Source organism: Zalophus californianus, chromosome 9 (assembly GCF_009762305.2).
Source record: "Zalophus californianus isolate mZalCal1 chromosome 9, mZalCal1.pri.v2, whole genome shotgun sequence".
NCBI lineage: Eukaryota > Metazoa > Chordata > Mammalia > Carnivora > Otariidae > Zalophus > Zalophus californianus.
In genome coordinates this window covers 63215265-63230149 of record NC_045603.1, presented here as the reverse complement: position 1 = coordinate 63230149, position 14885 = coordinate 63215265, and the positions used below count along the sequence as shown (strand labels likewise).

The 14885-nt window shown below is 37.9% G+C and overlaps 2 protein-coding genes across 10 annotated transcripts in view; one reads left to right on the top strand and one right to left on the bottom strand.

Annotated features, from left to right (window-relative positions):
- FAM186A (family with sequence similarity 186 member A) overlaps window positions 1-9523 on the bottom strand; it is a 74299-nt gene extending 64776 nt beyond the window's left edge. The window contains exons 1-2 of the mRNA XM_035729319.1: window positions 9506-9523; window positions 8164-8367 (exon numbers count right to left, since the gene is read on the bottom strand). Of these exons, the coding sequence (XP_035585212.1) occupies window positions 8164-8367; window positions 9506-9523 (222 nt within the window). The remainder of the gene's footprint in view (window positions 1-8163; window positions 8368-9505) is intronic.
- LARP4 (La ribonucleoprotein 4) overlaps window positions 1-14885 on the top strand; it is a 160156-nt gene that overhangs the window by 78389 nt on the left and 66882 nt on the right. For 3 of the 9 annotated variants that reach the window (XM_027592769.2, XM_027592776.2, XM_027592768.2), the window contains exon 1: window positions 11917-12072. In XM_027592769.2, coding sequence (XP_027448570.1) covers window positions 12055-12072 — 18 coding nt within the window. In that variant the 5' untranslated portion in view covers window positions 11917-12054. The other 6 variants (XM_027592774.2, XM_027592770.2, XM_027592772.2 and 3 more) reach the window with 5 other exon arrangements.

Genomic DNA, 14885 nt, shown 5'->3' with positions numbered 1-14885 from the left:
CAACACATGAAAAGATGCTCAACATCACTAGTCATTAGGGAAATGCAAATCAAAGCCACAATGAGATACTTCACACCCATTAAGATGGCTGTTATCAGAAAGAAAAAAAAAATAACAAGTGTTGGTGAGGATGTGGAGAAATTGGAACCCTTGTGCACTGCTGATGGGAACGTAAAATACTGTAGCCACTACAAAAAAAGTAAGGCAGTTTCTCAAAAAATTAAAAATAGAATTACTATGTGAGCCAAAAATTCTACTCCTCTAAGTATACAAAGAATTTAAAGCAGGGACTTGAACAGATATATTGTACTCCTATGTTTACAGCAGCATTACTCACAACAGCAGAGGTGCAAGTAGCCAAAATGTCCACTGATGAATGAATGGATAAACAAAATATGATTGATATACAATGGAATATTATTTAGCCTTCAAAAGAAAGGAAATTCTGATACATACTACAACATAAATGAGCTTTGAAGACACGTTAAGTGAAATACATCAGGCACAAAAGAACAAATACTTTATGATCCCACTTATATAAGGTATCTAGAATAGGCAAATTCATAGAGACAGAAAATAGGAGGGTAGTTTCCAAAGTTTGGGGGAAATGAGTGGTTATTGTTTAATGGGTCAGAGTTTCTGTTTGGGTTGATGAAAATTTCTGAAAATATATAGTGTTAATGTTTACACAGCATTGTAAATATACTTAATGCCACTGAATTGTATAATTCAAAATAGTTAAAATCATAACTTTTATGTTATGTATATTTTACCACAATAAAAAATTGAAAAATAGGTAACTCCCTATTTAAAACAATAATTGAGGGTGCCTGGGTGGCTCAGTTGGTTAAGCGACTGCCTTTGGCTCAGGTCATGATCCTGGAGTCCCGGGATCGAGTCCCGCTTCAGTCTCCCTGCTCGGCAGGGAGTCTGCTTCTCCCTCTGACCCTCCCCCCTCTCATGTGCTCTTTCTCTCTCATTCTTTCTCTCAAATAAATAAAGAAAATCTTTAAAAAAAAACAATAATTGAAATGTAATAAATATTTATAACATATGTATTATATGAAGTATGATATGAATACCACAAAGGCCAGGAAAGGGAAAAAGGTAGAATATTGCTGTAAGGCTCATACACTATTCAAAAGTGGTAGGATACCACTTGAAGGTAAATGGTGATAAATATGTATACTATAAACCCTAAAGCAACCACTAAAAAGGTGAAACAGTGTTATAGCTAAGAAGCTGATATAAGAGGGTACCTGGGTGGCTCAGTGGTTAAGCATCTGCCTTCGGCTCAGGTCATGATCCCAGGGTCCTGGGATCAAGCCCCACATCGGGCTCCCTGCTCCGAGGGAAGCCTGCTTCTCCCTCTCCCACTCCCCCTGCTTGTGTTCCCTCTCTTGTTGTGTCTCTCTCTGTCAAATAAATAAATAAAATCTTTAAAAAAAATTTAAAAATAGAAGCTGATATAAGAAATAAAATGGAATCGTAATAATACATTCAATCTAAAAAAGTCAGAAAAAATAAAAAGGCAACAAAAAAACACATGGAACAAACAGAAAACAAATAGCAAGGTGGCAAATTTAAACTTAACCATATCAATAATTATATTAAAAATAAATGGTCTAAACATTCTATTAAAAGGAAGAGATTGTCAGTTTGGATTAAAAAAGAAACCCAATTAAATGCTTTTCTATAAGAAACCCACTTTAAATATAATAACCCAAATATGTTTAAAGTAAAAGAACAGAGAAAGTACAAAGTTGGTAACACTCATCAAAAGAAAGCTAGAGTGGCTATATTAGTAACAAACAAAAGTAGATTACAGAGAAAAGAATATTACTAGAGATAAATAAGGTCATTTCATAATGGTAACGTGGACAATTCATTGAGAAGGCATAGCAATTCCCTATGTTTTGGCATCTAAAACAGAGCTTCACGGGCGCCTGGGTGGCTCAGATGGTTGGGTGTCTGCCTTTGGCTCAGATCATGATCTCCAGGTCCTGGGATCCAGCCTGACATTGGGCTCCCAGCTGGCTCAGTGGAGAGCCTGCTTCTCCCTCTCCCTCTGCCTCTCCCCCTGCTTGTGTGTTCTCTCTGTCTCTCTCTCTCAAATGAATAAACAAAATCTTTAAAATAGAGCTTCAAATTACATGAAAAAACTCTGACAGAACTATCAGAAGGACTAGACAAATTTGCAATTATAGTTAAATATTGCTATACCCCTCTTTTGATAATTGATAAAGTTGAGAAAAAAAATGGAAGACTTGCACAATACTATCAACCAACTTGATGTAATCATTACTTATAGAGTACACCACTCAAGAACAGAATACAAATTGTATTCAATGCATACATGACAATTATTAATATAGACCAATATAGAAAAAAATCTCCAAATATTTGGAAAATAAACACCCCTCTAAATAATCCATGGGTCGGGGCGCCTGGGTGGCTCAGTCGTTAAGTGTCTGCTTTTGTCTCAGGTCATGATTCCAGGGTCTTGGGATCGAGCCCCGCATCGGGCTCCCTGCTTGGCGGGAAGCCTGCTTCTCCCTTTCCCACTCCCCCTGCTTGTGTTCCCTCTCTTGCTGTGTCTCTCTCTGTCAAGTAAAAATATATATATATTAAAATAAATAAATAAATAATCCATGGGTCAAAGAAAAAAGTCAAAAGAGAAATTAGAAAGTATATAAAACTGGGGCGCCTGGGTGGCTCAGTCATTACGTGTCTGCCTTCCGCTCAGGTCATGGTCCCAGGGTCCTGGGATCGAGCCCCGCCTGGGGCTCCCTGCTCTGCGGGAAGCCTGCTTCTCCCTCTCCCACTCCCCCTGCTTCTGTTCTCTCTTGCTGTCTCTCTCTCTCTCTCTCTGTCAAATAAATAAATAAAAATCTTAAAAAAAGAGAAAGTATATAAAACTGAATGAAAATGAAAACACAGCATTTTCATTTGACAAGGGAGATATATATTGAAAAAAACCACTTCTTACAAAAGAAAAAAGTTCTCAAATCAATGACCTCAGCTTCTACCTTAAGAAACTGAGGGAAAAAAGAGTAAATTATATCCAAAGTAAATAGTGTAAATGAAATAATAAAGGTCAGTGTGGAAATCAGTAAAATAGAAAACAGAATTAAAGAAAATCTGTGAAATCAAAAGTTAGTTCTTTGGGGCTCAGTCAGTAGAGCATGTGACTCTTGATTTGGGGGCTGTGAGGTCAAGCCCCATCTTAGCTGTAGAGATTACTTAATAAAATCTTTAGGGGCACCTGGGTGGCTTAGTCAGTTGAGCGGCTGACTCTTGATTTTGGCTCAAGTCATGATCTCAGGGTCCTGGTGGGATCAAGCCCTGCATCAGGCTCTGCGCTCAGCTGGGAGTCTGCTTGAAGATTCTTTCTCCCTCTGCCCCTCCCCTTGCTCGCTTGCTCTCTAAAATAAATAAATAAATCTTAAAAAAAGTAAATTTTTTTTTTTTTAAGATTTTACTTATTTATTTAAGAGAAAGGGAGAGCGAGCATGAGTTGAGGGCAGAGGCAGAGGGAGAAGCAGACCCCCGGTGAGCAGGTAGCCTGATTCCAGGCTTGATCCCAGGACCCTAAGAGGCAGACATGTACCGACTGAGCCACCCAGTTGGCCCCCAAAAGTAAAATCTTAAAAAAAAAGTTGGTTCTTTGAAAATAACAATAAAACTGATAAAAGAGGCAGTTTGATTCCCCTTTTCATATCTGTGTGCATTTCAAATTAATTTTTGGGGGGAGGGAGGAAAATAAATAAACTTCCTTTTTAATTTATTGAGTAGTCAAGGAACTCCAGTATAAAGTTGAATAGAAGTGATTAGATAGATTGCTGTCTATATAGAAAATCCCAAAGAAAGTATGAAGAAAATCTATGAGGACTAATAATAGATTTTATTATATAAGATGAACACGCAAAAATCTATTGTATTTCTATATATTAGTTGTGAACAATTGAGAATGGAAATTAAAAGCAATACTATTCATAATAGTAAAAAAATATGAAATATTTAGGGACAAATCTAATAAAAGATATGCAAGGCCTAGCATTTCTGAGAAAGAATTAGACCTAAATAAAAACAGACATATGCTGTTTTCACAGGTCAGAAGACTCAAAATTAAGTTCTCAATTCTCCCCAAATTGATCTATACCAGCAGGCTTTTTCCCCCAGTAGAATTTGACAGACTGATTCTAAGTTTTATATGGAAATGCAAAGGGAGAAAGCAGTGTGGATATAGACAGTTTTTAGGTTATGAGTGTTTGAGTGTGTCACACCAGAGAAAGAAGCCCAAGAAGAGGAAATGAGGGAAAAAGGAAGATGTGAGAGAAGTTGGGCATAGTTGAAAAGGAACAAAGTTGGAGAACTAAAAGTTTATGATTTCAAGAATTATCATAAAACCTCAGTAATAAAAAAAAAAGATCAAAAACCCTCAGTAATCAAGACATTGTAGTATTAGCATAAACATAGATAAATAGATCAAGAGAACAGACTAGAGAGTCCATAAATTCATACATATATGGTTAATTAATTTTCAATAATGGTACAATGCAATGCGATGGAGAAGGGATAGTCTTTTCAACAAATGGATTTAGAATAATTGTCTAAAAAAACCCCACAATATCTCAATCAATATCTGATATAATATACAAAGATTAAGACAAAATGAACCATAGACCTAAATGTAAAATTCCTAGAAAAATACATAGGAGAAAATGTTTGTGACCTTGGGTTAGTGAAAGTTTGCTTTGAAAGAAAGAAAACATTGATAAATTGGACTAAGGAGTTTTGTTCTTTGAAAGACACAATTAGTAGAAAAAGACAAGCCATAGAATGGGAAAAAATATTTGCAAATCGCTTATCTGATAAAAGTTGCAATCAAAATACATAAAAATACTCAAAACTCAATAATAAGAACCTAGACTAATAAGCTTTTAAAATATGGTCAAAATATTTGAACTCCAAAGAAGACATACCGAGTGCAAATAAACTTGTGGAAAGTTGCTCAAAATCATTAGTCATTATGAAACTGCAAATTAAAACCACAATGAGATACTATTGTATACCTTTTGGAATGGTTAAAATTAAAAAGACCGACAACATCAAGTGTTGATAAAGATATGGAGCAATTGCAAATCTCATATATGGCTTGTGGGAATATAAAATAGTATAACCACTTTTTAAAAAGTTTAATTTAACTAAATTCCAGTTAGTTAACATACAGTATAATATTATTTTCAGGTGTACAATATTGTCATTCCACACTTCCACAAAACACCCGGTGCTCCTCACAAGTGCACTCCTTATTCCCTTTCTCTATTTAACCCATCCTCCCACCCACCTCCCCTCTGGTAACCATCAGTTTGTTCTCTATAGTTAAGAGTCAGTTACTTGTTTGCCTCTCTTCCCCACTCCCAACCATGTTCATTTGTTTTGTTTCTTAAATTCCACGTATGAGTGAAATCAAATGGTATTTGCCTTTCTCTGACTGATTTATATCCCTTAGCACACTACTCTCTAGCTCCAGCCACATTGTTACAAATGCAAGATTTCATTCTTTTTTATGGCTGAGTAATATTCCATTGTATGTGTATACCACATCTTCTTTATCCATTCATCAGTTGATGGACATTTGGACTCTTTCCATAAATTCCAACAATTTGGCTATTGTTGATAATGCTGCTATAAATATAGGGGTGCATGTATCCCTTCAAATCAGTATTTTTGTATCCTTTGGATAAATACCTAGTAGTGCAGTTGCTGGGTTATAGGATAGTTCAATTTTTAACTTTTTGAGGAACCTCCGTACTATTTTCCAGAGTGGCTGCACCAGTTTGCATTCCCACCAACAGTGTAAGAGTTTTCCTCTTTCTCAGCAACCTTGCCAACACCTGTTATTTCCTGTGTTCCTTCTTAATTTTAGCCATTCTGACAGGTGTGAGGTGATATCTCATTGTAGTTTTGATTTGTATTTCCCTGATAATGGTATTGGCACAAAAATAGACACATAGTTCAATGGAACAAAATAGAAAACCCAGAAATGAACCCACAACTATATGGTCAATTAATCTTCGACAAAGCAGGAAAGAATATCCAATAGAGAAAAGATAGTCTCTTCAAATAAATGGGAAAACTGGACAGCAACATGCAAAAGAATGAAACTGGACCCCTTTCATATACCATATACAAAAATAAATTAAAAATGGATGAAAGACCTCAATGTGAGACAGGAATCCATTAAAATCCTAGAGGAGAACACAGGTAGTAACCTCTTTGACATAAGTCTCCTGAGCTAAGGGAAACAAAAGCAAAAATAAGGTATTGGGACTTTATCAAAATAAAAAGCTTTTTTTAAAGACTTTATTTATTCATTTGACAGAGAGACAGCAAGAGAGGGAACACAAGCAGGGGGAGTGGGAGAGGGAGAAGCAGGCTTTCCGCCGAGCAGGGAGCCCGATGCGGGGCTTGATATCAGGACCCCGGGATCATGACCTGAGCCGAAGGCAGACACTTAAGGACTGAGCCACCTAGGCGCCCCAAAATAAAAAGCTCTGCACAGCAAAGGAAACAATCAAAAAAACTAAAAGGCAACCTACAGAATGGGAGAAGATCTTTGCAAATGACATCTGATAAAAGATTAGTATCCAAAATATATAAATAACTTATAAAACTCAACACCCTCCAAAAAATAATCCAGTTTAAAAATGGGCAGAAGACCTGAATATACATTTTTCCAAAGAAGACATCCAGATGGCCAACAGACATTTTAAAAGTTTGGTAGTTTTGTTTTTTTTTAAAGATTTAAAAAGTTTGGTAGTTTTGTTTTTTTTTAAAGATTTTATTTATTTGACAGAGAGAGACACAGCGAGAGAGGGAACACAAGCAGGGGGAGTGGGAGAGAGAGAAGCAGGCTTTCCGCTGAGCAGGGAGCCCGATGTGGGGCTCAATCCCAGGACCCTGGGATCATGACCTGAGCCAAAGGTAGATGCTTAACGACTGAGCCACGCAGGCGCCCCAAAAGTTTGGTAGTTTTTTAAAAATTGAACATTTATATACCATGTGACCCAGCCATTCCAACCTAAGTATTTATCCCAAAGAAGTGTTTATATAAATACGTCTATAAAATAAGTCATGAATAAATATACAAATATTCATAGCCAATTTAATTTTGGGGGGCAGAGGGTGAGGGAGTAAGAATCTTTTTTTAAAGATTTTATTTATTTGAAAGTAGATGCTGTATGATTCCACTTATATAGAATTATTTTAAAATGCAAAATAATCTATAGAGACAGAAAAAGCAGATTGGCAGTTGCCTAGAGATTGGGGTGGGGGGTAGGGAAGGGCATGTGGGAGGAATTGTAACTAAGCATAAGGAAACTTTTTGGGGTGATGGGTAAGTTCATTATGTTGATTGCGATGAGGTTTTCACAGGTGTTTATATATATCAAAACTTGTATGCTTAAAAACATATACAGCTTATTATGTGTCAGTTATACCTCATTAAAGGTGTTAAAAGCAAACACCAGGTTATTGTTGTTAGTTGTGGGGAATTGGAACAGGAGTAAGTTTATTTGGAGAATGAGAAAGTACAAATATTTAGCACTCCTTAAACATAGGAAAAAACTTACTTGAATTAATTTCTTTTAACCTGACTGATTTTGTTGTATTCTGAGAGAACAGAACGCAGTATACCCTTAATTGTTTGGAGTTTATTGGATTGTTGTATTATTCAAGCTTCTGTTCATTGTCCTCAGGTTTCTATTGGCCAATAAATCCCCCTTCCGGAGCTGGAATTCAAACCAAACTATATTTCTTCATGTTAAAGCTATTTGATAAAAGTTTAGTTGAGAACAAATGAAAACTATTGACTGACATTAGATATCAATATTAGCTATAGATTTTTTTCTTTCTATCCCAATCACTCAATAGCACATGTGATTTATTTCTTAAAAGGCTTATTTAATTCTGATAGGAAAGTAAAAGGGACTAAATTGGAGGATGTTATCCACAGAGTCAGGTGAAATTGTCATTTGAAATTAAAGTTACCTCAAACACAGTCAAAAATCATGAAAATAAAATGAGTTCAAAAAATGTAGCTTATCATTGAAGGTTAAAAAACAGTTGTAATCTGTAAACTTCTCATTGACGACCTACCTCTCTGGCTCGATAAAGCTGTGCTTGCTCAATCCTAGAGATGACATTCTGTACTGCAAATGGGATCTCCAGCTGAGGGACCCCTGATTTATAAAGGGCTTTTCTGGACATGAGGGTGGAATCTTCAACTTCTTTTTCTGATTCAGATTCGCTGTCTATCCCACTTGGCATTTTGATAAATACTTTGAAAAGTTGAGTGATTTTCTTTTATTTCTTCTTTTTTTACGGAATATAGGCAAATGCTAATAAAGGTGTCCACAAGCAAGCTAGAAGAGGTCTTTCTGCTCCCAGAGGTTGTGGTTTACCCTAATTTGTTGCTAACCATGGTATTGCAGTCCTGGTGATGTCATAGTAGATCCATTGTGACATCAGTGACTCAAACATCTCTAGAGTGCTTACTATATGCAGAGAACCCAGGCATTCTATCTATATGCTGTGATGGTAGGGGGGAGGGAGGGTAGGAAATAGACAACAGGAATGCTAAAAGAAATAGAAGATATAGCCTTGCTTAAATAAGCTTATAATCTAGGTGTTAGAATTCAAGATCCAGTATATCAAATGTAACTCCTGATTCTTCTCTCTTCCTGAGGTTTTGCTTAAGAATTTTTAAACCTGTAATTGACTAGTTGTGTTACAAGGTCCTCAGCTGCCCCTCAACTTGTCCTAGACATGCAATAATTTGGAAACTATTATTTGGATGAAGATCACACTCTTTGTACTGCCTAGTTATTCATTTTTCTAAGGAACGTGACTGAAGAAGGTTTTGAAATTCCATAGCTGGCTGGAGAAATTGAAGGGAAAACTGGACGCTGCTTTGTTACTGAGAGGAGTACTCTGGGCAGCTCCTTTGATTGCAGAGGAGGTGAAAGGATTTAAGACACTGGAGCAATTAAAGGACAGGGTAGTTTTGTTAGCTGTGTAGCATTTTTATTTATTAAAAAATATGAAACAGTACAGAAAGTAATATAACAGATAGCCATGTGCCCATTACATAGAATGAACAAATATTAACATTTTGTCATATTTGCTTCAGAAATTTTTAAGATTTTTTTAAAAATTTATTCATTTGAGAGAGAGCATGCACGAGAGCATGAGCACGAGCAGAGGGAAGGGTCAGAGGGAGAGGGAGGAACAGACTCCCTACTGAGCAGGGAAGCCCCATGCAGGGCTCAATCTCAGGACCCCGAGATGATGACCTGAGCCAAAGGCAGCGGCTTAACTGACTGAGCCATCCAGGCGCCCCTGCTTCAGAAATTTTTAAATAAAATAAAGCATTAGAGATAAAGTTGGAGTCCCTTTTGGTGTTCTCCCTAGACTCCTTCCTTCTCCTCTGTCCCTTTACAGAGACAATGACAGTCATGAATTTGATGTATTTATGTCTAGTCTCTGTTTATACAGTTTTACTACAGGTGCATGTATTCACAAACTACATAATATCATCTTTTAGGTTTTTGACTTTATACAACTTCCTATGTTGAGTTCTTATTGTAAACTTAGTCCTATGTTGAGTCCTTGCTGTACACTTGTGAAGTTAAACAATTTATGTATTTGAGTCCTTCAGAGAATGGGAGACAGGGGAACATAAAGTAGTTGTCTTTTAAGAAATGAATCAATATAGAGAGAGCAAATTAAATATTCGCCCTTCTAATATCCCATTGTCTAAATTAACCCCTCCTCTATGTTCCCAAAACACTTTGTAAACTTTCTATTATAGTACTTATCTCATTGGAATGTAACTATTATTTGTCTCTGTCCATTAGTTGGTGAACTTCTCAAAACCAGAGGCTGTGTTTTAGGGGTTTTGTTTGTTTTAAACCTTTGACATATTCTTCCTCAGTTCCTCCTCAGAAATTTTCTAAAATTTGGATATTCATTATCGTTTCAGACTCAATTCCTATGGAAACTTAGTTCTAAGCCCCAGAATACTTTCTTTTATTGTTAATTGCGTCCCCTCACACCCAGTCATAAAAATTACTCCCTCCTTTTCTACAAATCACAATTAAGTCCATTCAAGGAAGTTAAAAATGTTTTCTGAAAGGACCACAATTAAGAATTATTTTGGTAAATGTTAAGTTTGATTAAAATATCCATCATTATCCAGCATTTCTTGAACTTATCAATTAATCTGTTTAAGCACTTTGTTGATAATATTAGATTGTGAGATCCTTAAATCACTTTCTCTTGATTTTTTTTTACATTGCTTATCCCAGTAGGCATTCACAAAGCAGCCTGCATGCTTGTCAAATAAACTAATTTAGCATTATTGTGCTCTCTCCCTCTCTCATATTTTTTATGCAGCATGGGATTCATCAGCAACTGGAAATGAAGGCTTTTTAAAGCAAAATTTAAAAGCTCCCTCCTTACCTTTCAATTTGGCAAGCATTTGTCAAGTGATACTACAACTATGTGGCCACCATTATCTTAGAATGTGAAGAATATACTATAGGGCACCAGTGAAGAAACTAAAAAACGAAAAAAAAAGAAAATAATTTAAGATAGACTATTCAAGTGCTAATAAGGGACATGAAGAAGAAATCTGTGGGGAGCAGTGTCTTTGGGAAAACCCTATGGAGAGAGAAGGTTGACTGACAAATGAAGGCATTCCAGATAGTGAAGAGACCTTGAACCATGGCTTTGGAGGTGAGTGTTGAGTTTTGTCTTTCAGGGGAAAGGTGAGGAGACTGGTTTAACTGAGATGAAGTAATGTTGTCTACTGTAGATCAGATTAGGGAGAGGATGGAACACAAATATCAGGAATTTGATGGAGAAATTAATTTGATATTCAAGTAAAATGAGTAGATTCATTAGAGATAAAGTAAGGGAGATTACATGGGATCAGAATGGTAAGGTCTTGAAAGCAAGAAAGTTTGGTGAAAATGAAACCTTTAATTTAGAAAGATTTTTGAAATACTAGAATGGGAAAAATCAGTGGAAAAGATCAAGACATAATTATTTCAAAAGATAAGTGTCTGAACTAGGATATAGCAGTGGGACTGATAGGGAAGGATAAAGCTTACTAGGTATTGCTGAAGATAATAAGGAATTTGGATCATCTAACAGAAAAGTATAAAGACCATTTTTAAAATTTTGTTTTTATTGTACTTCATTTGAAGTGACAGTGACAACATCAACGATGAGGCTAAGTGAACACAGGGCAAAGTTCTTTAAAGGCGTTTTAAAGGGAAACCCGCACTTCTAGAGAGCTCCTTCAACTGTAAAATGAGGATAATAAGTATTGCATGCGGTTTTTAAAAGATTAATTCTCATAAAATACTTAGAATAATGCCAGGCACATAGTAAGCATTCAATATACAGCAGCTGCTATTAATATATTTACTATAACTGCTACTCGCTTTTTTTCTTCTCTACTTTTCTTCTCCGAGCCGCCAAATTTTCGGAAGGATTGGGCGTCTGTCCAGTACACTTCACACAAGCTCGGCTTTTCATCAGATCTAGATTTTGAACTATGAAAACTGCGTAATTATAGCAGTGGTAGCCCGCCGTTTGTCGAGGGATAAAATGCGTCAATAAGATTTTTACACACCCCCGTAGTACAGAATGGTGCTTTCCTCTGATAGGTTCCCTCCTCCCCCCAGGACCGATGATAGTACCTTCCATGCTGCCGCTGGAAAAGGTAGCGCAAAAGTTGAGCGCGCCGAGAGGTTTCTCTTCTCCCGGAAGCAATTGTTCTCTAGAACCGGAAGCAGTTGCTCTTTCAAGGGAGGTGGGACTGGGCGGGTCAGGCCGCAGCGGCTGACGGCGGGGGAGGAGCCGGGTCCACTGCCGGGTGGAGGGGCCAGGCGAGTGTCCTTATCCTAGCAATTGGGGCTCGGGCCTGTAAGCCCGTTGGAGTCGCGGCGGCGAGAACGATTGGGCTGAGCGGAGGAAGACATGTTGCTCTTCGTGGAGGTGAGTGGACTTGGTAATGTCGTCCTGCTGTGAGAAGAGCAGGAGTGGAGGCGCCGGCCGGTCCCACCGCCATGTGACTTTCCAGGCCGTACACGCCGCGGAACCGGCAGCTAGGCTGACACAGCACCTGGGCCGTGCAGGCCCGCGGCTCCACTGTGCGCTCTCACAATACTTTAGGAACCTGTGGGAAGTGAGGGCCGTAGTGGGGGAGAATTGAAGGTGGAGAATCCAGGCTTGTCTGGTGTGAGGTGCGAATCTGAGGAAGGGGAAAGTGTCCCATATGGACATCCTAGAGGAGGCACACAGGCGGGGGGGGGGACCGGGCGGGGGCGGGGGGAGCAGGGCGGGGGCGGAGTCTGCAGAGAAAAGGGTAATCAGGTGGGCGCGTTGGGCGGGGGGGCTGGTGGAGGAGCGAGGTCTCGCGGGGCCCTCTGGGAAGCAAGCAACATGTGGGGCCGCGGAGGAAGGAAGGTGAAATTCTGTATAAGTGTGTTGAAGAGAAAGTTGAAAGCTGCTTTTTAGCAACCCCCACCAAATTTTGTTTGGTCCCCGTCCCTAAGTCTCTGGAACGTTCTGTGGGTGGAAAGCGAATTACTGTGAACGGAGGAGACGCCAATAGGCTTTGGAAGCCTTGAAAGGCACCACTTTGACCTTTTGTAAAAGTTACTCAGGCAGTGGCTCCGTGATGAGGGTTTGGCTTTATGGACGGATAAAAGCCCTTATACGAGGAAAATTCCAAGAATGAGAGAAACCTAGTCCGAATGAAGCCGGGTTGTTTTTTTTTTTTTAATATTACTTAACAGTAGAAGTACTTTTATTTTAACTGGAACGTGTGCTGCTGGCCTATTTTAGTTTTAAAGGTAGTGGATACCTACCTTACACAAATACGAGGTTTAGTTTCTCTTATTTGTTTCTCTTGTGTGCAGTGAGCATCAGCTGACTGCCTGGCTAATGCTTTGAGTAGATTCCAGATCATATTGTTCTTGAATTGTGAAAACGTCAAACCAGCAAAGCTGCAACTTCGCAACTTGGCACTTGTTAACTATGCCCATAAAAAGAATCTTTTCAATGAGGGAAGGAATTTACAGGTTGTATAATGGATCGAGAAGCCAGGACCAGTCTATGGCAGGTTTTTTTTTACCCCCTCTCTCTAGGAGGGAGGGATGGATTTTACTCCGTAATACTCCGGCATAAAGTAAATACTGCTTTAATTTTTTTTTAATCTAACCGACAATGTGTAGCTGATAAATTTGAGATCTTTAAATTGGGTTTTAAAGAAACCTAGCTACCTTAGAGTATGTCCGACATTGGTAATAAATATTCATTGGAACACTGCCAAGTGAATCATGAAAAGATTTGAGATTACTGACCCCATTCTGTTTACCGTTTTTTATCCTCATTGTAGGTTTTTTTCAGCAGGATAAGAAATCAGATATGATTTTAAACAGTGCCAGTTTGTATTAGGAACGTTATGCCATGCACGTGCTTCATATTTTAAGTGTGATGTGTTTTGCTGGGCAAGAGAATGTGAAGTTTTATTCATATTAACATGAATTCCAAAATATACTTTTGAGTTCCAAATTTATTCCTTTGGCTTTGTTAAAATGTGAACTTTAATAATCGCTCCATTTATTGAGTGTTTAAGCTAGATCCTCTCTTGTTTCTAAAACAACATTGCAGTGTTTTACAGATGAGAAAAACTGAGGTGGAGAGGTTAACTTAGAAGTAAAGTAGTGGAATTGGTATTTAGATATAGGTCATTCTAGTGCCAAATCATGGCTTTTATTAAACTGTTAATATTTCCACTAATCATTTTCTTTGTGAATCAGTATGTGGTTTTTAACTTTTCTCCTATAATGAGTTACTGAAAATTAACAATGTCACTAAACATTTGGGGCTGAATATATGGTATTAAAATCAGTTAAAAAAAAAAGTAACACACTGGTTATGTGGCATTTTGTTAGCTAATATTTGATCCTTAGAACTATAGGAATAACCTATAGGATTTATTTAATTTTTTTAAGATTTTATTTATTTGACAGAGACACAGCAAGAGAGGGAACACAAACGGGGAGTGGGAGAGGGAGAAGCAGGCTTACCCCCTAGCAGAGAGCCCAGTGTGGGGCTGGATCCCAGGACCCTGGGACCATGACCTGAGCCGAAGGCAGACGCTTAACAACTGAGCCACCCAGGCGCCTCTAACCTATAGGATTTAGAAATTATTCTAAATGAGTGAACCAAAGCTCATGGTTTGATGCCTGAGGTCATTCAGGTGCAAATAATGTGGGGACTGAAGTCTGGCGTGTAGAACACAAGTCTCTGGCTCCAGAACTTATTTTTGCACTTTCCCCTAAGCTAAGAATTCTTAATCTGGGTCTCTGGTTAGAATTGACGAAGTCTGTGAACTTCATTGAGGGAAAAAAAAATTGCCTCTTTATTCTGACTAGCTTCTAATTAAAATCTAGAATTGAAGAGAATTGAAAATTCTTGAAATTGCAATGGATTCAACAAGAGAAATATTTTCATATATTACAGTTTTTGCAGTTATCTTGAAATACTGTTAATGTTCATTATACCTTGTTATATGTTTAAAAATCTTGTTATTTAATGCATTAGAAAAGCACATTTATTACTAAAGTAGAAATTTAAAAATATTTTGATAACTATAATTGGTTTATTTTGTGATCCTGTGCATTTCAAAATTTAAAAACATTCTGAGGGGCGCCTGGGTGGCTCAGTTGTTAAGCCACCTAAGACCTTTGGCTCAGGTCATGATCCCGGGGTCCTGGGATCAAGCCCCGCCTCAGGCTCCC